Source organism: Solanum tuberosum, unplaced genomic scaffold, assembly GCF_000226075.1.
Source record: "Solanum tuberosum cultivar DM 1-3 516 R44 unplaced genomic scaffold, SolTub_3.0 scf00048, whole genome shotgun sequence".
NCBI lineage: Eukaryota > Viridiplantae > Streptophyta > Magnoliopsida > Solanales > Solanaceae > Solanum > Solanum tuberosum.
This window is the reverse complement of record NW_006238976.1, coordinates 762,221-787,355: the sequence shown is the minus strand read 5'-3', so window position 1 is coordinate 787,355 and position 25,135 is coordinate 762,221. Positions and strand designations below refer to the sequence as shown.

General features: G+C 36.4%; 5 protein-coding genes across 5 annotated transcripts; 2 read left to right on the top strand and 3 right to left on the bottom strand.

Moving 5' to 3' along the window:
- The first annotated feature begins 524 nt into the window (after window positions 1-524).
- LOC107059965 (F-box protein At2g26160-like) lies at window positions 525-1,628 on the top strand. The gene has a single exon (XM_015307094.1). The coding sequence runs from the start codon at window positions 525-527 to the stop codon at window positions 1,626-1,628; it is 1,104 nt and encodes a 367-aa protein (XP_015162580.1).
- A 6,127-nt stretch (window positions 1,629-7,755) lies between these two features.
- LOC107059964 (F-box/kelch-repeat protein At1g57790-like) lies at window positions 7,756-8,898 on the top strand. Its single transcript, XM_015307093.1, has one exon. The coding sequence runs from the start codon at window positions 7,756-7,758 to the stop codon at window positions 8,896-8,898; it is 1,143 nt and encodes a 380-aa protein (XP_015162579.1).
- A 379-nt stretch (window positions 8,899-9,277) lies between these two features.
- LOC102581169 (oligopeptide transporter 7-like) lies at window positions 9,278-16,955 on the bottom strand. Its single transcript, XM_006343951.2, has 3 exons — window positions 16,911-16,955; window positions 16,350-16,800; window positions 9,278-9,339 (listed from the first exon to the last, which is right to left on the bottom strand). Exons 1-3 carry the CDS (start codon window positions 16,944-16,946, stop codon window positions 9,278-9,280), a joined length of 549 nt encoding a protein of 182 aa, XP_006344013.2. The 5' UTR covers window positions 16,947-16,955.
- An 847-nt stretch (window positions 16,956-17,802) lies between these two features.
- LOC107059963 (F-box protein At2g26160-like) lies at window positions 17,803-18,942 on the bottom strand. The gene has a single exon (XM_015307092.1). It carries the CDS (start codon window positions 18,940-18,942, stop codon window positions 17,803-17,805), a length of 1,140 nt encoding a protein of 379 aa, XP_015162578.1.
- Window positions 18,943-23,930: 4,988 nt separating this feature from the next.
- Window positions 23,931-24,773, bottom strand: LOC107059962 (putative F-box protein At5g55150). Its single transcript, XM_015307091.1, has one exon. The coding sequence runs from the start codon at window positions 24,771-24,773 to the stop codon at window positions 23,931-23,933; it is 843 nt and encodes a 280-aa protein (XP_015162577.1).
- Window positions 24,774-25,135: the final 362 nt, after the last annotated feature.

The window sequence follows — 25,135 nt, the reverse complement described above, 5'->3', positions numbered from 1 at the left end:
CCCATAAACATGGAAATTCACAAAAAAGAAGAAGGAATAAATACCATTAAAAAAATAATTTATAATAAAGACTTGTATAAGCCAAATCCACAACATACAACCACATTTAAAAATCAAGCATAATTTCAGTCTCATCAATAAACAACCAATAATAACATAACTTGACCAAATAAAGTCATGGCCGTGAAGGGTGGAAACCTTTTAATTGGAGTTTGATTTGAGGCGGGTCGATTTGATTTGGGAATGAGTGGGTTTTTAAACATTAATCAATTTTACGTGCCTCTTCGTTGCTAAATTAATAGAAGAATTATAAGAGTTGCATTGAAAAATTATATATAATAAATATATTATTAAAAAAATGAGACTTTAATGACATGACATGCCAACCTGGAGAAAAGCAGACTTTTGAAAGGTTTAGGTATATATTGAGGAAAATAGTAATAGTTGAACGATATTTCTATTTGTGTTGCCCTAAAGCTAAAAAGTATTTTTCTTTTATTTGAATCCCTTCTTTTGCCGTAGCTATGGCAGGTTGGGCAGAGCTTCCCAACGATCTTATTGCTCACATTACAAATCGTGTTAAAGTGATCGAAGATTTCATTGCTTTTCGTGCCGTTTGTACTACTTGGCGAATTGCCGCTACAAAGGACAATTTTGATGTGTTTCACCCTCAAGTTCCGTTGTTTATGCTGGGTGCTAAAGATGACAATTTTCAAGAGTTTTATTCTCTTTCGAAGAAGAAAGTTTCGCACATATTTCTCCCCGAAGTTAGAGGGACAGAGTATCTATCAACAGAGGGATGGCTCTGCACCGTGGTAAATGATACGGGAGAGATGAATTTGTTGCACCCTTTCTCTCGCAAAAAAATACAACTACCCTCTCGAAAAGCCCTTTTTACTTTCCATGATCTCGATGCTTTCGAAAAACATCATTGGCTCTGTATAGACAGAGCTGTCTTGTCTGCGAATCCTTCTCTTACGTCAGATTATGTATTGATGGTGCATCATTATGTAGCTGGTTGTTGTTTGTCGTTTTGGCGACCTGGAGACCTCGACTGGACTCATATTGATGTTAGTCATATTCACAGCAGAGTCGCCGCTCTAATTTATCACAAAGGCAAGTTTTATTCCACTGATAATGATGGCGAAATATGGGCTCATCAAGTTGGTGCTGATCAACCAATCGTAACGACACGCTTGGTTGCCGAGATTAACCAACTTAATGAGATGAACGAGCATATGTTTATGTTTCGTTTGCACCTAGTTGAGTTATCAGGTGCACTATTAGTTGTCTCTCGATTTGATGACGATTCAAATGGTACTTTTCACACCTTCAAATATAAAGTCTATGAAGTAGACGTAATCAGAGGTGAATTGAAGAAGGAGATGAAAGCCTTGGGAGATTCGTCCATCTTCTTGGGTCTCAATTGGGGAATTTGCATTGACTCTTCTAAATTTATCGGAATCAAACCTAATCACATATATTTTGCCGGTGATGTGTTAGAAGAACTCACAGAAGATATGGGTGCTTATAATTTGGAAGATGGAAAAATTGAATCTTTCTATCCTGGACAATCAACAAGTTTAATTTATCCGCCAACTTGGATTATGCCATCACTAATAATGTGATTTTATTTAGTTTGGTGAATTATTATATATTCACTATTTATTATTTTTACTTATTATCAGCTAGTTATTATTGGGATTGTAGTTACATTTGATAAATGATTGCTATTTTTACAGAACACAAAACATTTTCTATCGGAATGTGCACAACCATTTGCAAAAGTCACAATCATTCGAAAAAGTTACAACCCTTTGGAAAAATCACAACTCTATAGAAAAGTCATAATTCTTCATTTTTCATTCATACCTTTTAAAACTCAACATTAAGCTGTCACGAAAAAATACACCTTCCCTCCCTAAATGCCTTACTGAATTTCCATGATCGTGTTGGTTACGAAATAAATCATTGGGGCTGCATAGACATAGTTGTCTTGTCCACCGATCCTTCACTTACGTCAGATCATATACTCATGGTGCATCATTATGGACCTGTCAATTGTTTGGCATTTTGGCGATCTGGAGACCTCAATTGGACTCATATTGATGTTGCTAATTTCACCAGTGGGGTTTCCGCTATAGTTTATCACAAGGGCGAATTCTATTCCATGAGTCACTGTGGCAAAGTACGGGCTTATGAAGTTGCAGGGCCTAATACTAGTGATCAACCAATTGTGAAGACACGCTTGGTTGTTGAGATGGACGAATATTCATTTAATCCGCATGTAGCTGAGTTATCTGGTACATTATTACTTGTTGCCAAGTTTGTCAAAAGTAATAGTGACAATCCATACTGTACTTATCATACCTCCAAATTTAAAGTCCATGAACTAGACATAATCAGAGGTGAGTTGAAAGAGGAGATGAAAATTTTGGGAAATTTGTCAATGTTTTTGGGTAATAATTGGGCAAGTTGCATTGACTCTTCTAAATTTAGCGGAGTCAAGCCTAATCACATATATAATCTTTTTATCATGGACGACGTTCAACAAGTTCAATTTGTTCGCCAACTTGGGTTATGCCATCATTGACGAAGTGATTTTATTTGTCCCTCCAATTCAATAATGCTCGGATTATAAGAGTTCCTGTTTGTTTTCAGTTTGATGAATTATTATTTTTACTATTTATTCTCATTGTAAATCACATTACTTCCCTTTGATTTCAATAAATGGTAACAGTAACACCCTCTCTCTCGTATCTTCGAATTTCGATGCTTCCTTCTTCATCTTTCAGAAAGATTTTGGTTTCTTGATGATTCATTAACTATTACATGGTAAAAATTGCATCTTCCTTGTTTCTTTCCATTTGCCCTACTGCAGGCACAAAGCGAAATTACGATTGTACCAAATTACACTTTGTATTTGTTGCTAGTTGATATAGACGCGAAACAGGGCACAGCACATTTGTTGTTTTTTGAGTTCTACAACTTCACTTACATTGTTAATTGAGAAAAAAAATCAAATATGTCATCAAACTTTGAGAAAAAATCTCATTCATGCCATTATTTGTTAACTGATGAGCCAAACTTTTAACGGATGTATGACATAGATAAGACTTTGATTAAAATTTTCAACAAACTAAAAACAAGCAATAACACCGAGAGCAGAGCAATCTTAGTGATGCCATAACCCAAGTTGGCGGACAAATATGACTAAGTGACAATCCAGGATAAATTGTAAGCCCTCTATCTCTTCCAGCACCATCCACAAGAAGCTGAACTTCTCATACAAATCATCCGTAAAATATATATAATTACGCATCAATTGAACATGCTCCAGTATTAAAGCCCCAAAAAATGGCTGAATCTCCAACGTTGTATTCTCCTCCTCCTTTTAAGTCACCCTGATTACATTTACTTCAACGACATATATCTATGATATGCTCGGGAGAACGGGCAAATTGGGTAATAAATAATAGCTTATCGGATAACTAATACTGAACTGAATTCTGAAAAAATATATCATCAAAGTAAGGATTGCTCTACATCGATTGTTTTGGGAGTGGTAGGCCCTGCAACTTCGAAAACCCAGAATTCGCCAGGAGCGGTAACATAATAGAATTTACCATTATAATAATTCATACAAAATTTAATTATGTGTGTGTTTTGTGTAGGCATGATTCGCTTAACAGAGGAATTGGGAAAGTCACAATCTTTTACAATAGTTGCAACCCTTAAAAATAGTCACAGTCTTTCAGAAAAAGTCGCAACTCTTCATAAAAGTCACAACTCTTCAAATCTTCTAAAACTCTAACAGTAGGTCTTTGCACTATTATAAATAGGGTGTTTTTAATTATTATCAGTTGTGAGAAATAGAAAGAATTACCCGTTGAAATATTGTGGAGAATTATTTGAGTTTCCTTTAAAAATTATGGCCGATTGGGCAAATCTTCCCAACGATCTTATTGCTCACATTGCAAATCGTGTTAAAGTGATTGAAGATTTTATTGCTTTTGGTGCAGTTTGTACCTCTTGGCGAATTGCTGCTACAAAGGACAATTTCGATGTGCTTTCTCACCAAGTTCCGTTCCTTATGATGGCTGACGGAGATGATGATGGTTATCAAAAAATTTATTCTCTATCCAAGAAGAAGGCTTCGCGCATATTTCTGCCGGAAGTTAGAGGGTCAAAGGTTGTACCAATTAAGGAGGGATGGCTCTGCACTGTGGCAAAAGATACGGGAGAGATAAATTTGTTGCACCCTTTCTCTCGCAAAAAAATACACCTTCCCTCCCTAAATGCCTTATTGAATTTCCATGATTGCGAAAGAAATCATTGGGGCTGCATATACGTAGCTGTCTTGTCTGCCAATCCTTCTGTTACGTCAGATTACGTACTCATGGTGCTTCATTATGGATCTGACAATTGTTTGGCATTTTGGCGACCTGGAGACCTCAATTGGACTAATATTGATGTTGCTAATAATTTTCCTGGTAGGCCTTCCGCTCTAGTTTATCACAAGGGCGAATTTTATTCCATGCGTCACAGTGGCAAAGTACAAGCTCATGAAGTTGCAGGGCCTAATACTAGTGATCAACCAATTGTGAAGACACGTTTGGTTGTTCAGATGGCTGAATATACATTTAATTCACATGTATCTCAGTATTACCTAGTTGAGTTATCTGGTGCACTATTACTTGTTGCCCAGTTTGACAAAAGTAATATGGACTTTCCAAACGGACTCGTTTGTTATCACACCTTCAAATTTAAAGTCCATGAAGTAGACATAACCAGAGGTGAATTGAAGGAGGAGATGAAAACCTTGGGAAAATTTTCAATGTTTTTGGGTGATAATTTGGCAAGTTGCATTGACTCTTCTAAATATAGCGGAGTCAAGCCTAATCACATATATTTTGCCGATAAGGGGTCATTTTTTTCGAGGAATAAAAATTTGGGTGACTATAATTTGGAAGATAGAAAAATTCAATCTTTTAATCATGGAGGACAAATAACATGGTCAATTCGTCCGCTAACTTGGTTTATGCCATCATTGACCAAGTGATTTTATTTGTCCCTCCAATTCAATAATGCTCGGATTATAAGAGTTTTCAGTTTGATGAATTATTATTATTATTTTTAATATTTATTCTCTAGTTGTAATCTTGCCAGACATATGATATTTAATTCCAAATCACATTACTTACTTCCCTTTGATTTCCATAAATTGTAACAGTAACATCCTCTCTCTCTCTCGTATCTTCGAATTTCAATGCTTCCTTCTTCATCTTTCAGAAAGATTTTGGTTTCTTGATGTTTCATTCACTATTACATGTAATATATTTCATTTACAAATTACATCTTCCTGGTTTCGTTCCATTTGCCGTACTACAGGCAGCGAAATTACGCTTTGTATTTGTTGCTAGTTGATATAGACGTGAAGCATGGCGCATTTGTTGTTTTTTTGAGTTCTGCAACTTCATTTACATTGTTAATTGAGAAAAAATTAATCAAATATGAGCCAAACTTTTAACTGATGACATAGTTATGTGATGGACAATTATGACTAAGTGACAATCCAGGATAAATAGATTCAATTTGTCCATCTTCAAAAATATAATTAGGCTTGATTCCAGGAAATTTAGAAGAATCAATTGAACATGCTCCAGTATTAAATTAATGCCCAAAAAAATGGCTGAATCTCCCAAGGTTTTAAACATCTACTTCAAAGACATTAAATTTATTGGTCTTATAACTATGATGCTCTGGAGAACGGGCAAGTCGGGTAGTAAATAATAGCTTATCGGATAGCTCGACTAGGTAATACTGAACTGAATGCTGACGAAATATATATCTTTGGACCAATAAAGCAAGCGTTGCTCTACATCGATTGGTTTGGGAGTGGTAGGCCCTGGAACTTCGAAAACCCAGAATTCGCCATGAGTGGTAACATAATAGAATTTACCATTATAATAATTCATACAAAATTTAATTATATGTGTGTTTTGTGTAGGCCTGATTCGCTTAACAGGGGAATTGGAAAAGTGATAACCATTCGAAAAAGTCACAACATTTTAGAAACGTCGCAACCCTTCAAAATAGTCATAGTCTTTCAGAAAAGTCGCAACTTTTTAGAAAAATCACAACCTTTTAGAAAAGTCGCAACCCTTCAAAATAGTCACATTCTTTTAGAAAAGTTGCAACTCTTTAGAAAAGTCACAACTCTTCAATCTTCCATTCCCACCTTTTAAAACTCAATATTAGGCTTTGCATTATTATAAATAGGGTGTTGTGAGGTATTTTCAATTGTGAGAAATAGAAAGAATCCCTGGAAATATTGTGGAGAATTATTTGAGTTTCCTTCTGTCTTCTTTAAAAACTATGGCTGACTGGGCAAAACTTCCCAACGATCTTATTGCTCACATTGCAAATCGTGTTAAAGTGATTGAAGATTTTATTGCTTTGGTGCAGTTTGTACCTCTTGGCGAATTGCCGCTACAAAGGACAATTTCGATTTACTTTCTCCCCAAGTTCCATTCCTTATGCTGGCTGACGAACATGATGACCGTTATCAAGAATTTTATTCTCTTTCCAAGAAGAAGGTTTCGCGCATATTTCTCCCGGAAGTTAGAGGGTCAAAGTGTGTATCAATTAAGGAGGGATGGCTCTGCACCGTGGTAAATAATACGGGAGAGATGAATTTGTTGCACCCTTTCTCTCGCAAAAAAATACACCTTCCCTCCCAAAAAGCCTTATTGAATTTCCATGATGGCACTGGTTACGAAACAAATCATTGGGGCTGCATAAACTTAGTTGTCTTGTCTGCCAATCCTTCTCTTACGTCAGATTATATACTCATGGTGCATCTTTATGGACCTGACATTTGTTTGGCATTTTGGCGACCTGGAGACCTCAATTGGACTCATATTGATGTTTCTAATTTCACTGCTGGGGTTTCCGCTCTAGTTTATCACAAGGGCAAATTTTATTCCATGAGTCGCAGTGGCAAAGTACAAGCTTTAGAATTTGCAGGGCCTAATACTACTGATCAACCAATTGTGAAGACACTCTTGGTTGTTGAGACTGACGAATATACATTAAATCCGTGTGTAGTTGAGTATTACCTAGTTGAGTTATCAGGTGCACTACTACTTGTCATCCAGTTTGCCATAGGTACTTGTGACGGTACTAATCACACCACCAAATTTAGAGTCTATGAAGTAGACATAACCAGAGGTGAATTGAAGGAGGAGATGAAAACATTGGGAAATTCGTCAATGTTTTTGGGTCATAATTGGGCAAGTTGCATTGACACTTCTAAATATAGCGGAGTCAAGCCTAATCACATATATTTTGCCGATAAGTGGTTAAATTATAGTAGCTATTTAGATATGAGTGCCTATAATTTTGAAGATGGAAAAATTGAATCTTTCTATCCCGGTCCTGGACGACGGGCACCACGTTTAATTTGTCCGCCACCTTGGGTTACGCCATCATTGATGAAGTGATTTTATTTGTCCCTCCAGTTTGATGAATTTTTATTTTTACTATTTATTCTCATTGTAATCTTGCCAGACATATGAAATTTAATTCCAAATATATTAAGGATTTGATATTTATATAATTCAGGACTATTTATTTTTAACCTAAATAAGGTAGGAATAGATTTTTTAGTCCTGGTTAATTAGGTTATGTGCTATTATAAATAGGGGTGTTGCTAGCTATTTTTAATTGTGGAAAAAAATATTTTCTTTCACCATGGCAGGTTGGGCAGAACTCCCCAACGGTCTTATTGTTAACATTGCAAATCGTGTTAAAGTGATTGAAGATTTCATTGCTTTTCGTGCTGTTTGCTCCTCGTGGCGAATTTCCACTATAAAGGAAGATTTTGATGTGCTTTTGCCCCAAGTTCCGTTGCTAATGCTGGGTGCCAAATATGAAGATTATCGAGAATTTTATTCTCTTACCAAGAAGAAAGTTTCGCGCATATTCCTCCCAGAAGCTAGAGGGTCAGAGTGTTTACCATCCGAGGGATGGCTCTGCACTGTGCTAAATGATACGGGAGAGATGAATTTGTTGCACCCTTTCTCTCGCGAAAAAATACAACTTCCCTCTCGAAAAGCCTTATTGATTTTTCATGATTTCGTTGCTTTAGAAGGACATTGTTGGAGCTGCATAGAGAGAGCTGTCTTGTCTGCGAATCCTTCTCTTACGTCAGATTATGTACTCATGGTGCATCATTGTTCGCCTAGCTCTTGTTTGGCGTTTTGGAGACCTGGAGACCTCGATTGGACTCATATTGATGTTGTTAATTACTCTGGGATTGCGGCTTTAATTTATCACAAGGGCCAATTTTATTCCATGAGTTACTTTGGAGAAGTTAGGGCTTATCGAGTTGCAAGGCGTAACACTACTGATCAACCAATGGTACAAATACGAATTCTAGCTGAGATGCACTACATTCAGGGTAACTTGCCTGATGTTCAGTATTACTTTGTTGAGTTATCCGGTGCGCTATTACTTGTCTCCCGATTTGGCAACATTACATTTGACGACGATGGAAACAGCATTTTTTACACCTTTAAATTTGAAGTCTCTGAACTAGACGTAATCAGAGGTAAATTGAAGAAGGAGATGAAAACCTTGGGAGATTCATCAATCTTCTTGGGTCGCAATTGGGCAACTTGCATTGACTCTTGTAAATTTAACGGAATCAAGCCTAATCACATATATTTTACCGATGATGGGTTTGAATACGACAGAGATGTAGAAGGAGGAGGAGTCGGAAGAGATATGGGTGCTTATAATTTGGAAGATGAAAAAATCGAATCTTTTTATCCTGGACAATCAACAAGTTTAATCTGTCCACCAGCTTGGGTTATACCATCACTAATAATGTGATTTATTATTTTTATTGTATCAGTATTTATCACTAATAATTCTTAAATTTCGGGTTTTTAGTAATTGGATAATTGGTAGTTAAAAGTAGATATACCAAATACCAAACTTTTAAGTTTTGGTTCGGTAATATATGTTTTACAAGCTGGAGATTGTTAGTTCAGTTTCACCTCGCCTAGTTATCTGGTGCACTATTACTTGTTAATCGATTTTCTAATGGCGAGGACGGGGACTGGTCAGAAACCTTGAAATTGAAAGTCTTTCAGTTAGAGATATAATTAATCGCGAATTGAAAGATGAGATTAACACCATGGGAGATTTAACAATTTTTGGAGTCAGCATTGCAAATTTAACTCATATTGTGCCTTGTGCTAAATGGAACCTAAAGATAATGCAACAGACTTAAGTATTTAAAAACTGCCATAAATGCCAAACCAGCATCAAGTGCAGCCGAAAGAACGTAGTTATGTTGTTGCCACCAATCTGGTCTATACCGATAAACAACAAAGCCAGACAAGAACCCAACGATGATCCAGGTCATGTAGTTCACAGCCGTGGTTGGTGGCATCATCCCTGTTGCTCCTATTAGCACTGGCATGTTGGTCAGTTTGATCCATTTTTGCTTAGGAAATGCCCTGGCTGCTAACCACACAAGTAGTGGTGCTATCGCGCCATATAAGAAGAACCAATTCACCATCCCATAAGTTCCCAAGTCTCCGAAAATCCTTCTTGGTGCAATCAAACCCCAAATCACTGATGCATCATAAAACACATGATCCGAAGGACAAGTCCACACCGTGTTGGACAATGTCTTGTTGCACATGTCTGGAATCGTTTCCATTAACCACCATGCTGTTCCCAAATACACGAACCCTGCTATTAGAGTACCTACTACCTGCATTGTCCATTTTCTACTATATTGTAAGTACGTAAGCATACAGGGGCGGAGACAGAGGTAGAGACAGAATCATCTATGTTATCCATTCTAGCGGCGAGTAGCTTACCTGAGCCATAAACATTATTCTTGGAGGAATTTTCATGTAATGGCCAAGCTTGAAGTCTTGGAGGAAAGTTATAGCTTGTGTCATACTAATGTAACCATAAACCTTGAAGCACATGTTAGCGACCGGATATCCTGGATAAAGGTAGCTCGACTAGGTAATACTGAACTGAATGCTGAAGAAATATATCATCTTCGGACCAATAAAGTAAGCATTGCTCTACATCGATTGTTTTGGGAGTGGTAGACCCTGGAACTTCGAAAACCCAGAATTCGCCATGAGCTGTAACATAATACTAGAATTTACCATTATAATAATTCATACAAAATTTAATTATGTGTGTTGTGTGTAGGCATCATTCGCTTAATGGAGGAATTGGAAAAGTCACAACCATTCGAAAAAGTCACAATCCTTCAGAAAAGTAACAATCTTTTAGAAAAGTCGCAATCCTTCAAAATAGTCACAGTCTTTCAGAAAAAGTCGCAACTCTTTAGAAAAGTCACAACTCTTCATAAAAGTCACAACTCTTCAAATCTTTTAAAACTCTAACATTAGGCCTTTGCACTATTATAAATAGGGTGTTGTTAGCTAATTTCAATTGTGAGAAATAGAAAGAATTACCCGTTGAAATATTGTGGAGAATTATTTGAGTTTCCTTTAAAAACTATGGCCGATTGGGCAAACCTTCCCAACGATCTTATTGCTCACATTTCAAATCGTGTTAAAGTGATTGAAGATTTTATTGCTTTTGGTGCAGTTTGTACCTCTTGGCGAATTGCCGCTACACAGGACAATTTCGATGTGCTTTCTCCCCAAGTTCCGTTCCTTATGCTGGCTGACGGACACGATGACCGTTATCAAAAAATTTATTCTCTTTCCAAGAAGAAGGTTTCGCGCATATTTCTCCCTGAAGTTAGAGGGTCAGAGTGTGTATCAATTAAGGAGGGATGGCTCTGCACCGTGGTAAATGATACGGGAGAGATGAATTTGTTGCACCCTTTCTCTCGCAAAAAAATACACCTTCCGTCCCAAAAAGCCTTATTGAATTTCCATGATCGCGTTGGATACGAAACAAATCATTGGGGCTGGATAAACTTAGCTGTCTTGTCTGCCAATCCTTCTCTTATGTCAGATTATGTACTCATGGTGCATCATTATGGATCTGTCAATTGTTTGGCATTTTGGCGATCTGGAGACCTCAATTGGACTCATATTGATGTTGCTAATTTCACTGGTGGGGTTTCGGCTGCTCTAGTTTATCACAAGGGGGAATTTTATTCCATGAGTCACAATGGCAAAGTACGGGCTTATGAAGTTGCAGGGCATAATACTAGTGATCAACCAATTGTGAAGACACGCTTGGTTGTTGAGATGGCCGAATATACATTTAATCCGCATGTAGCTGAGTATTACTTAGTTGAGTTATCTGGTGCATTATTACTTGTTACCCAGTTTGTCAAAAGTAATAGGTACTATCCCAACGGACACGGTTTTTATAACACCTCCAAATTTAGAGTCTATGAAGTAGACATAACCAGAGGTGAATTGAAGGAGGAGATGAAAACTTTGGGAAATTTGTCAATGTTTTTGGGTAATAAGTGGGCAAGTTGGATTGACTCTTCTAAATTTAGCGGAGTCAAGCCTAATCACATATATTTTGCCGATAAGTGGTTAAATCATTGTAGCTATTTAGATATGGGTGCTTATAATTTGGAAGATAGAAAAATTGAATCTTTCTATCCTAGTCTTGGACGACGTTCAACAAGTTCAATTTGTACGCCAACTTGGGTTATGCCATCATTGACAAAGTGATTTTATTTGTCCCTCCAATTCAATAATGCTCGGATTATAAGAGTTAATTGTGTTGTTTTGGTGTCTTTATATAGATTTCTTACGGAAAAGGAGCTACACAACTCTTGAACTATTGGAAATGATACAAGAATCAAAACTGACAAAACTATCCTCCGTTCATCTAGTTGCCCATAACATGGAAATTGCAAAAAGAAAAGGAACAAACACCATTTAATTCCACCGGATTTGGGTTGTGGAATTGAAAGGCCCAAATGAAAATTTTTGGGTTGTGGAATTGAAATTAATTGGAATTTGATTTGAGGCGGGTCGATTTGATTTGGGAATGAGTAGGTTTTAAAATTAGTATAGGTTAATTATAGATAGACCAGTATATAAGCGCCACATCATTAACTAAGGTCAATATAGAAAATGTCGGGTATTTGAGATCTAATAGATGCTGAGATTTGTCGGGGGTATTTGCGGTCTAAGAAGATGTCTGGGTATTTGGTATCTAATAGATAGATTTGTCAACTAAGGGAAATATAGAAGACGTTGGGGTATTTGGAATCTAATAGACTATTTGGGGTCTAATAGATGGATTGACTGGAGGGTAATTTTGTACTATTTCCATTAGTTCAAAGGACTTTTTCAAAATTTCTTATTATTATACTATTTTTGGAGCTAGTTATCCTCGTAACAACACATATTTAGCATGAAATTTAATCAGTATATAATTCTTTGAATTTGTTAACCTATAATGCTTAATTAAAAGAAAACGCATTGATTAGAAAAGAAGCTAACAAAATCTAATTCATTTCGGGAATGCCTAACAAAATCCAATTCATTTCGGGAATGCTGTTTTTTTTTTAGAATCTCATCATACTCAAACAACATTTTGGAAAGTAATAGAATCAAATCGAAATTATCAATTCAAATAAATGCAATACATGCGTCAATTACTTAAGAACCTTGATAAAGCAGATCATCAGGAGTTTAATAGTCACAACTGATAATTGCCGCTCTCAGGGCATTTTATGGAAATATGGTAGTGCAAACACTTAGATTTTGATAGCCACCAACATTTCTTGAAGTATACATGTCAACTATCTTGATAATTTTTCTTGATTTTTTTTACGACTTGGTTAGTAAAATTAATAAAAATGTTGCATTTTGTGGATTTTGAGGAAAAAAGTAAAATCATGGAGAACTTATGCTAAATCATGATCATTAACTAGGATCAGAAGATTCAACTAAAGAAGAGGAAGCTAGAAAGGAAAGAAAGAATTTGGATAGAGTACTTTGCTATGGAAGAAGTGTTCCTGAATTGAATTAAAATGGATTGATTACAAATGTACAAGACCACCTCCATTTATACTTGTCTGGATGGTTCTAGAAACTCTTCTAGATAAATCTACAAGAACATTCTAGTAAACTTTATCCTTTAGCAATACTCTAGAATATTTAGATAATTATTTAAGTTTCTATACTAGGATATTCTAGAAAAATCTATTATATTTCAAAAATCAATTTTAACTTTTTTCACACTCCCCAAAGAGTAATTCTTTTGGAAATTATCCTAACTTTGTCGCTGAAGAACTCAAACGAAGCTTTAGGAAGATACTAGGTTCAATATATCAACAATATTCTCCTAACTTCGTACTTTCAAAGTAATTATAGTTCCATCAAAAACTTTTTCTCGAGTGAAATATGGAAAAATTGAATATTGTCCAGTTTGGGTTATGCCATCACTAATAATGTGATTTTACTGTCTATTTTCAGTTTGGTAAAAAATTTTTTTTACTTATTATCAGCAAGTTATTAGGATTGTTGTTACATTTGATAAATGTTTATTGTTTTTACTGGAATACACAACATTCTCCAACTCTGTTCTATCTATAATAATCTATCTATATTTGGGCTCGTTTCTCGCAATATAATTGGATTGATCCCTGTTGAAATAATAATGCAAAGTTGGTATACGAAACCAAATATGTTTACGATTTGATATTTATTTAATTCATGTCTAACTAGGATTTTTGTCTTAATAATACAGAAATAAATTTCTTAGTCCTAGTTAAATTAGGTGTTACAAATTTATATTACTGAAATATTAAGAACATAAACTTCATATAAAACACAAAGTTTAAAGAATATTTTCATAAATGAGAAATTTAAAACCAGTAATCAGAAAAGAAGCTAAAAAATATTTTTCTCAAAGAAGAAAATCGAGCCTACTGAATACACAATGTTTGCTTAAGGAGGTTAATGAAATATATGTCTTCACAGGATAGAACGATCTTACTCATCCATGTATCGGTACCTAAAACTATGGTGTCAACGACCACTTAACAACAGTAAAATATACTTAGAATTTGTTGGGGTAGAAGAAGAAGTCCAAAAACTTCTTATTGAAAAATGAGGGGAAACCATTTGTTTGCAGACCAACAAAGAGTAGTACGAATATGTGCTTATTGTGCCTTATCAGCAAGGGCACAACCCTTTGGAAAAGTCACAAACCTTCGTAGAAGTCACAACATTTTAGAAAAGTCACAACTCTTCATAAAAATTACAACTCTTTATAAAAGTCACAACTTTTCATAAAGTCGCAACCCTTTAGAAAAGTCACAACTCTTCATACACACTATTATAAATATGGTGTTGTTAGCTATTTTCAATTGTGAGAAATATTGTGGAGAATTATTTGAGTTTCCTTCTGTCTTCTTTAAAAGCTATGGCCAACTGGGCAAAACTTCCCAATGATCTTATTGCTCACATTGCAAATCGTATTAAAGTGATTGAAGATTTTATTGCTTTTGGTGCAGTTTGTACCTCTTGGCGAATTGCCGCTACAAACGATCTGCTTTCTCCCCAAGTTCCATTCCTTATGCTGGCTGACGAACACGATGACCGTTATCAAGAATTTTATTCCCTTTCCAAGAAGAAGGTTTCGCGCATATTTCTCCCGGAAGTTAGAGGGTCAGAGTGTGTATCAATTAAGGAGGGATGGCTCTGCACCCTGGTAAATGATACGGGAGAGATGAATTTGTTGCACCCTTTCTCTCGCAAAAAAATACACCTTCCCTCGGTTGTAATATTGCCAGACATACATATGATATTTAATTCCAAATATATTAAGGATTTGATATTTATATAATTCAGGTCTAAATAGGATTTTTAACCTAAATAAGGTAGAAATAGATTTTTTAGTCCTGGTTAAATTAAGTTATGTGCTATTATAAATAGGGGCATTGCTAGCTATTTTTAATTGTGGAAAAAAATATTTTCTTTCACCATGGCAGGTTGGGCAGAACTCCCCAACGGTCTTATTGTTAACATTGCAAATCGTGTTAAAGTGATTGAAGATTTCATTGCTTTTCGTGCTGTTTGCTCCTCGTGGCGAATTTCCACTATAAAGGAAGATTTTGATGTGCTTTTGCCCCAAGTTCCGTTGCTAATGCTGGGTGCCAAATATGAAGATTATCGAGAATTTTATTCTCTTACCAAGAAGAAAGTTTCGCGCATATTCCTCCCAGAAGCTAGAGGGTCAGAGTGTTTACCATCCGAGGGATGGCTCTGCACTGTGCTAAATGATACGGGAGAGATGAATTTGTTGCACCCTTTCTCTCGCGAAAAAATACACCTTCCCTCTCGAAAAGCCTTATTGACTTTTCATGATCTCCCTGCTTTAGACGGAGATTGTTGGAGCTGCGTAGAGAGAGCTGACTTGTCTGCAAATCCTTCTCTTACGTCAGATTATGTACTCATGGTGCATCATTGTTCGCCTAGCTCTTGTTTGGCGTTTTGGAGACCTGGAGACCTCGATTGGACTCATATTGATGTTGTTAATTACTCTGGGATTGCGGCTTTAATTTATCACAAGGGCCAATTTTATTCCATGAGTTATTTTGGAGAAGTTAGGGCTTATCGGGTTGCAGGGCGTAACACTACTGATCAACCAATGGTACAAATACGAATTCTAGCTGAGATGCACTACATTCAGGGTAACTTGCCTGATGTTCAGTATTACTTTGTTGAGTTATCCGGTGCGCTATTACTTGTCTCCCGATTTGGCAACATTACATTTGACGACGATGGAAACAGCATTTTCTACACCTTCAAATTTGAAGTCTCTGAACTAGACGTAATCAGAGGTAAATTGAAGAAGGAGATGAAAACCTTGGGAGATTCATCAATCTTCTTGGGTCGCAATTGGGCAACTTGCATTGACTCTTGTAAATTTAATGGAATCAAGCCTAATCACATATATTTTACCGATGATGGGTTTGAATACGACAGAGATGTAGAAGGAGGAGGAGTCGGAAGAGATATGGGTGCTTATAATTTGGAAGATGAAGAAATTGAATCTTTTTATTCTGGACAATCAACAAGTTTAATCTGTCCACCAGCTTGGGTTATACCATCACTAATAATGTGATTTATTATTTTTACTGTATTAGTATTTATCACTAATAATTCTTAAATTTAGGGTATTTAGTAATTGGGTAATTGGTAGTTAAAAGTAGATATACCAAATACCAAACTTTTAAGTTTTGGTTCGGTAATATATGTTTTACAAGCTGGAGATTGTTAGTTCAGTTTCACCTCGCCTAGTTATCTGGTGCACTATTACTTGTTAATCGATTTTCTAATAAATGCCATCAAGTGCACCCGAAAGAACATAGTTATGTCGTTGCCACCAATCTGGTCTATACCGATAAACAACAAAGCCAGACAAGAACCCAACGATGATCCAGGTCGTGTAGTTCACAGCCGTGGCTGGTGGCATCATCCCTGTTGCTCCTATTAGCACTGGCATGTTGATCAGTTTGATCCATTCTTGCTTAGGAAATGCCCTGGCTGCTAACCACACAAGTACTGGTGCTATCGCGCCAAATAAGAAGAACCAATTCACCATCCCATAAGTTCCCAAGTCTCCGAAAATCCTTCTTGGTGCAATCAAACCCCAAATCACTGATGCATCATAAAACACATGATCCGAAGGACAAGTCCACACCGTGTTGGACAATGTCTTGTTGCACATGTCTGGAATCGTTTCCATTAACCACCATGCTGTTCCCAAATACACGAACCCTGCTATTAGAGTACCTACTACCTGCATTGTCCATTTTCAACTATTGTAAGTACTTATACATGTATGATGGTAAGCATTAACAGGGGCGGAGACAGAATCATCTACGTTATCCATTCTAGCGAGTAGCTTACCTGAGCCATAAACATTATTCTTGGAGGAATTTTCATGTAATGGCCAAGCTTTGGCTATGCAGTGATGCATTTCTCCTTTACGTACTTCATCGAACCCCTGTAAAGCCAATTATAACGATTTTTCTGAAGGAAGTTGAATTTGGGCACGAGTGAAAGGATGCAACAAGTTAAACTCTCCGTAATATGACATGGTGAATAACCATCCCTCTGACAGAAAACATTCTCGTCCTCTAGCTTCTGGGATAAATACGCGTGAAACTTTATTCTTGAAAAGAGAGTAAAATTCTCGATAATCATCATCTTTATCAGCCAACATTAGCAACGGAACTTTACAAAGCCCCTCAAAATTCTCCTTTGGAGAAGCAGCTCGCCATGAGGTAAAACATAACCAAAAGCAATGAAATCTTCTATCAATTTAATGCGTTTCGCGATCAGAACAAGAAGATCGAAGTGGAAAACAGTCTCTTGCAGAAATACAAAGTAAAGTTGCGTATAATATGGTGTTTGGTAATAATATTTCTATATTTTAATGTGAGTCACAATATAATAGAAGATGAACAAGTAAAATGACATTAAGAAAATCAAATTGATACAACTAAAATACATATGTATTTGAGTTGTTTACGTTTATATAGGCCCTATATTCTTTACTGTTATAAAATTGGATGAAACTGCGCGTTTTACCTGATGTCACACGATAAAATTGTTTGTTATGGAACACATAAAGTAAAGACCCAACACAAAATAAGAACAGAAGTGCAAATAACCATAAAATTGTTGATTTAGTAATCAGGAAAACCAAATTTAGAATTGATTAAAAACTTTAGTATTCAAACATCATCCATTAACTAAGATTACAAAGAATAAAACAAGTAAATAATAAAGAGATCAATCAACTTTTAATTGGAAAAAATAATGGTGTGACCCAAGTTGGCGGGCAAATAGGACTTAGTGACAACTCAGAATAAAAAGATTCAATTTTTCCATCTTCAAGATTGTAAGCTCCCATATCTTTTCCACCACCGCCTTCCATCTCGGTAAATTGCTCTTCCCAATCATCAGTAAAATATACGTGATTAGGCTTAACTCCTGTAAGCTTAGATACATCAACAGAAACCCCTGCATTACTTCCCAAGAAAATCGCCGAATCTCCCAAAGTCTTCATCTCCTTGATGTCACCTTTGATTACATCTAGTTCCACCACTTTAAATTTAAAAGTAAGACTCCCACCTCCATGGGAAAATCGGGCAACAAGTAATAATGCACCTGATACCTCAACTAGGTAGAACTCAGTTCCGGCTTGTCCAAACATATCATCTTCTAGATGAACAAGCAAGCGGGGTTCAACAATTGGTGGTTTAGGATCGTTAGGCCCTGCAATGTCAAAAACCCAAACATCGCCTCCATTCGTGACTCCATAAAATTGACCGTCATAATAGTTGATATCGGAGAATGCACCCCATTCTTCATCTATTATATCTATTACATTCCAGTTGAGATCTCCAGGTCGCCAAAAAGCTAAATTATTAACCCCTGCATAATAAGAGACCAACAACACATAATCTGACGTAATAGAAGGACTAGCAGATAAGATCGCCTTATCCACGCAATGGTAGAGACCTCTCGCTTCAACTGGTCCGTAACCCTGTAAAGCCCATAAGTCTTTTTCCGAAGGAAGTTGAATTTGGGTACGGGAAAAAGGATGCAACAAGTTCATCTCTCCTATAATAGTATAGGCGACGGTGCATAGCCATCCCTTTGTTGAATAACACTCTGCTTTTCTAGCTTCGGGGAGAAATATGGTTGAAACTTTCTCTCCAGAAAGAGAATAAAATTCTCGATAATCATCATCTTTATCAGCTAGCATTAGCAACGGAACTTGTGGCCCCGGAAGCACTTTATAAATTTCCTTTGTACCAGCAATTCTCCATGTGGTACAAACAGAACAAAAAAGTATGAAATCTTTGAGCAATTTAAAACGTTTTGCAATTAAAACAATGAGATCGTACGGTAATTCTGCCCAATTCCCCATAGAGAGAATATGTGTTTATGGTTTCTAGGGCAAGTAAAAAAGTTAAACCTTTGTTTATGGTTTTATACTATACAATATTTAAGTGAAATCAATAAATGCATGATATGTGTTATAATCGCAATCGAAAAGCAGAAGATGAGGAGAAAGAGGACTCTTACATCAATTGGTTAGGACAAAAAAAAATTACTAGTAGAAATTGAACATAATTAACTTTCCCAATTATAGGACAACTTTTCCTTATATAAAGTACTTACTATGTAAAATTAAGGTTTCACAACAAAAAAAATATAATTGTTTTATATTTTGACACATCTGTTATTGAATTTACATTAAAATGAGATAAATGGTTTAGTGTCGTTTCTTCAGTTACGCTCATTGATACTTTTCAAAGGGACTAATTGTGAATTGAATATCATAAGCCTCAATCGTCTAGAGAAACCACAATTAAAATTGATCAAATACGATGACATTCATACATCAAGCTAGAAAGAGACAGTTATCAGAATGATGGTGCAATCCAAGTTGATAAGACTTTTGCCGGGAACGGGTAAAAGGATGCAACAAGTTGATATCTCCGGTATTATTTTCTACCGTACAGAGCCATCCCTGTGACGGAAAACATAATCGTCCACTAGCTTCCGGGAGAAATATGCGCGAAACTCTTTTCTTCGAAAGAGAGTATAATTCTCGATAATCGTCATCATTGTCAGACAAATTGTTATATTACATTTAAAAGAATTACAAATATTAGAGGCTTGGATCGAATGACATGGTTGGGTCTCGTATTGAGATTGAGACTTGAGAGTCGGGGCTTGAGTCCCGGGTTAGGTTCGGGTTGGTTCTCAGATCTCTAGCTGAGATAGAGGGTCGAGGCTCAGGTCACGAGTCAGGGTCTGGTCTTGGGTTGAGACGAAAGGTAGGGGATCAAGTCTCGAGGTCGGGAACAGGTTAAGGTCGGATCTCGAGTCTAGGTTAAGTCTCGAATTCGTGTCGTTCAAGTTGGGTCGAGGTTAAAATATTCAGGGGTCAAGGTTGTGGGTCAAACCTGAAAGTTCGAGTCTTATGGATGGTATGGGATGGGTGAACCATAGTAAAGGGTGGGATAGGGGGATGACGGAGCATTCAAAAAAGAGCAAAAAATTAGATTAAATTGGGCAGGTCATGAACCAGTCCAATCCATCTTAACTCAAATAACTTTTGGGGTGTTTTTAGCACAACTCATTTATTAACTCAAGTCATCTTAACTTGCTTAATTTCAACTAAACCTGCTCATTTGACACCCTTATCTAGGAGTATTCTTCGATACTTTTTATAATACTTTTTGCCAAAGAACTTATTTCCTCAAGGAATCCTACGTCCTAGCTGTTAGAAACGAGTCCTCATCACTAATAGCATATAATTAAGAATACAAACAATTCACGAATAAGATCACAAGGCTACGAATAAGGTTAAGACCACAAATTTCAAAAGTTATATCTCTCTATTAAAGTTAAACTATGAATAAAACAGAGGGACTAATTGTGAATTGAATTTCATAAACCTCAATCGTCTAGCGAAACCACAATTAAAATTGATCAAATATGATGACATTCATACATCAAGCTAGAAAGAGACAGTTATCAGAATGATGGTGAAATCCAAATTGACGGGCTGGTATGACTTAGAGATAATCCAGGATAAACGGATTCAAGTTTTCCATTTTCAAGATCGCAAGTCTCTCTTTTCAAAGTACACAACCTTTGGTGCACATCGCAGAAATTATCATATATATGATTAGGCTTGACTCCTGTAAACTCAGAGGTGTCAATGGAATTCGGTGAATTCCTTCCCAAAAAAATTGCTGAATTTCCCAAGGTTTTAATCTCCTCTTTAATGCACCTTTGATTAAATCTAATTCAAACAATTTAAATACAAAACTTTCACGGGTAACAAGTAATAGTGCACCAGATAGCTCGACTAGGTAAGAATAAGTTGACATGTAAGGCCACATATAACGGTCCAGCTCTATAATAAGTCGAGGCACTGCACCTTCAAAAACCCAAACTCCGCTAGCCCATGTTAGATAATAAAATTGTCCCTTATAATAATTCATAGCTATGATCATGGTTTTAATGTGAATTTTAGTCCAGTTGAGTTCTCCAGGTCGCCAAAAAGCCAAGCAAGGATGATAAGAAATAACCACTACATAATCTGACGTACAGAAGGACTAGCAGATAAAACAACTTTGTTAAAGTGGGTGTGCCAGTACAACATATCTTCTGTTCCGGCCTCCGGGAGGAAGTCGAATTTGGGCACATGTGCAAGGATGCAACAAGTTGATCTCTATTGTTTTCTTTTCTATTGTACAGAGCCATCCCTGTGACGAAAAACATGGTCGTCCTCTAGCTTCTGGGAGAAATATGCGCGAAATTTTCTTCTTGGTAAGAGAGTAAAATTCTCGATAATCATCATCTTTGTCATGATCATCCAACATTAACAACGGAACTTGAGGCGCAAACACATCGAAATTGTCCTTGGTAGTGGGGCAATTCGCCAAGAGGTACAAACAGCATGAAAACCAATGAAATCTTTGTTAAAGAATGACAAAAGTCCCACATCGGTGGTTAATGAGATGGGTGGACTCCTTATAAGGCTTGGGCAATCCTCCTCCCTTTGAGCTAGCTTTTGGGGCGTGAGTTAGGCCTAAGACCTAATTTAACAATCTTCAATTACTTTAACATGATTTGCAATCTTAGCAATTAGATCGTTGGGAAGTTCTGCCCAATTCGCCATTGTAAAAAAAAAAAACTCTGTTTAAGGTTTTTGATTATGAGGATATTTATATTTGACTAGAACTGTAATTCTCCAAAGGTCTAGAGTTTGGAACATATTTTACGGCCCATATGGTAAAAAATGTTGGATTGATTTTCGAAAAATAGTCATTAGTCACTATGTCTCGAGTCAAGGTCAAGGCTCTAGTCCTAGGAACCCGTTTGGCCATAGATTTTCCAAGTAAAATTTGGGGGAAAATTTGGCAAATAGTGTTTGTCCATACAATTTGTCATTATTTGACAAACAACCCAAATTCCCAACTACTAGAAAAAATTGGTATTTGGGCCAAATCTCATTATTTGAGAGCTTTTAAAAATTCAAATTCTACATTAAAGTTTTATCTTTTACAAAAATACCCTCTATAGTATTTATTGCATTGTATTACATAATTTTTTATGTGAACACCAAAGCAGTAATTGAATATTCAGTGAATATGAAAGTGATGATATGGTTGTTGATGAAAATGATGATTGATCATATCAGGGTAATAAAGTCATGTGCTTCGTCTATTTCACGATGTATGGAATGATGCTTGTTGCACTCACTCCGAACTACCACATTGCTCCAGTGTCATGGACACTACTTGTTATTTGCTGCAACGAAAATCCAATTGACTTGTTGCGGAAGTCATGTATCTTGTTACATCTACATTTCTATCTTGTTATGTCATACAAACATATGGTTAGTTTTGATAGTTTTTAAAACTTATGGGTATAAATCATATTTCTTAAAAAGGTGAAATATATTTCCCAAATATTATGGACAAACACATGGTGAAATTTCACTCAAATTTTCACCCAAATAATATTTGTCAAAAATATTTGGAAATCTATGGCCAAACGCTAGCCTAGTTTAGGGTAGGGTTGGGGTTGGGGATAGGTTTCGGGTCGTAACTCGAGGCTGAAGGTCGAGTCTTGAGTTACAGTCGGGGATAGTATTGAGATCGAGAGTTGGGGCTTAAGTCTTGGTTAAGGTTCAGGTTGGTTCTCAAATCCCAAGATGAGACCGAGGGTCGAGGCTCAAGTCTCGAGTTCCGATTCATGAGTTAGGGTTCTTTCTCGAGTTGAGAGTGAGGGTCAAGTCTTGGGTTGAGACCAAAGGTAGGGGCTCAAGTCCCGAGATAAGGTGGAATTGGAGGTCGATATTAGATCTTAGGTTAGGTCAGATCTCAGGTATGGGTTAATTCTCGAATTCATGTCCCGAGTCGGGTCGAGCTTGCAATAGGCAGGGATTAGGGTTGTTGGTCGAACCTCAGAGCTCGAGCCTTATGGATGGTATGGGTAAATCGTAGTAAAGGGTGGGATAGGGGAAGGTGGAGCATTTAAAAAGAATTGGATTTAAATTGGGCGAGTCACGACCCATCCCAATTTTAGCCCAATCTATTTCAACTCAATTAATAACTTTTGGGTTGATTATAACACAACTCATTTTAACTTATTTAGTTTCAACTCAACCAGCTCATTTGACATCCTTATGTGCGACCATTATTCGATATTTTTTAAATACTTTTTGTTCAAAGAACTTTATGGCTTAATTTCAATCCAACCGGCTCATTTGAACTCTACGTCTAGTTGTTAGAGACAAGTTCTCATCACTAATACATTAAAGACTTTGTTTGGTAATTGGGAACAAGTTTTCTCAAAATTAATTATTTTAGGATTAATTATCCACAATACAATTTTGGGATAATTTTCTTCCACAATTTTATCCCAATCAGACATGAAATAAACTTATCCTATAATTAATACTTCAAGTTCTATGTAGGGTAAATCAAATGCCAAGTTTCTAAGAAAAGCAAGTTAATAACATCAATTTTGAGCTATTGAGTTAAGAGTTCTGCTGGAATAAAATGCAGTAACTAAAGCTTTGGATTTAGTTGTTGGAAGGGCACCGTTACGTGTTTCTGCGCACATTGAACCTGTACTATACCAATAAATAGGAAAAATTTGCACCAAATTTACTCTTTCTATTACCGTCCATGACATGCTTCACCCTCTAGTTCATCACTAATATATGATGGAGGCGAATACTAACTATTTTAATAATAACCATAAAATTTTAAAATTCGCAATCAAACAATAAGAGTTAAAATTTGCAAACTAAATATGAGATTGCTCATAGAATAAATAGATTAGTATATAATATAGTAAAAAAAATGAAATTAAACAAACTAGCAATCACATTATTTGTGATGGTATAATCCAAGTAGGCGGAGAAATATGACTAAGTGACAATCCAGGATATATAGATTCAACTTCTCCGTCTTCAAAATTGTAAGCCCCCATATCTCTACCAGCACCATCAAAATAGCTAAATTTATCATACCAATCGTCAGTAAAATATATATAATTAGGCTTGATTCCAGGAAATTTAGAAGAGTCAATTGAACATGTTCCTGTATTAAAGCCCAAAAAAATAGCTGAATCTCCCAAGGTTTTAATCTCATCTTCCTCCTTTAATTCGCCCTTGATTACATCTACTTCAAAGACTTTAAATTTATAGGTCTTATATCTATGAAGCTCTGGATAATGAGCAAATCGGGTAATAAATAATAGTTTATCTGATAGCTCGACCAGGTAATATTGAACTGAATGCTGAAGAAATATATCGTCTTCGGACCAATAAAGCAAGTGTTGCTCTACTGCGTTTGGTTTGGGAGTAGCAGGCCCTGGAACTTCGAAAACCCAAAATTCACCACGAGCTGTAACATAATAGAATTTACCCTTATAATAATTCATACCCATGACAGCACCCAAATTGTTCATCTCAATATTTGTCCAATTGAGATCTCCAGGTCTCCAGAAAGCCAAACGATTAATATCTGCGTGATAGTTGACCACGAGTACATAATCTGAGGTAACGGAAGGACTTGCAGATAAGATAGCGTTCTCCATGAGGTTCCAGAGCACTTCATGATCTCCGAGACCATTAGAAGTCATTAAGTTATCTCGTGAAGGAAGTTGAATTTGGGTACGGGACAAATAATGCAACAAGTTCATCTCTCCGGTACTATCATCCATGGTGCAGAGCCATCCCTCCGATGGACAACACTGTCGTTGTCTAGCTTACGGGAGGAACAGGGGAGTAACTTTCTGCTTGATAAGAGAGTAAAATTCTCGATAATCATCATGTTTGTCAGCCAACATAAGTAAAGGAGTTTGGGTAAAAAATATATCAAATTTATGGTTAAGGGTAGTAGCAATTTTCCAAGAGGTACAAACACAAGTAAAAAATATGAAATCTTTAGGTAATTCAATACGATTTGCAATCATAGCAAGGAGATCCATGGATAAATCTGCCCACCCGCCTGCCATATCTTTGAAACGAAAAACAAGTTTTAGTTCTACTTGTGTTTTTTTTAGGGTACAAACTGCAATATATA

Excerpts from the sequence above, each read along its gene's own strand:
- LOC107059965 (XM_015307094.1), top strand. The coding sequence starts at position 525 with ATGGCAGGTTGGGCAGAGCTTCCCAACGATCTTATTGCTCACATTACA.
- LOC107059964 (XM_015307093.1), top strand. The coding sequence starts at position 7,756 with ATGGCAGGTTGGGCAGAACTCCCCAACGGTCTTATTGTTAACATTGCA.
- LOC102581169 (XM_006343951.2), bottom strand. The coding sequence starts at position 16,946 with ATGAAAATTCCTCCAAGAATAATGTTTATGGCTCAG. Across the intron at positions 16,801-16,910 it reads GAATAATGTTTATGGCTCAG|GTAGTAGGTACTCTAATAGC; the intron begins GTAAGCTACTCG and ends TGGACAATGCAG. Across the intron at positions 9,340-16,349 it reads CTATGTTCTTTCGGGTGCAC|TTGATGCTGGTTTGGCATTT; the intron begins TTGATGGCATTT and ends TTTCGGCTGCAC.
- LOC107059963 (XM_015307092.1), bottom strand. The coding sequence starts at position 18,942 with ATGGGGAATTGGGCAGAATTACCGTACGATCTCATTGTTTTAATTGCA.
- LOC107059962 (XM_015307091.1), bottom strand. The coding sequence starts at position 24,773 with ATGGATGATAGTACCGGAGAGATGAACTTGTTGCATTATTTGTCCCGT.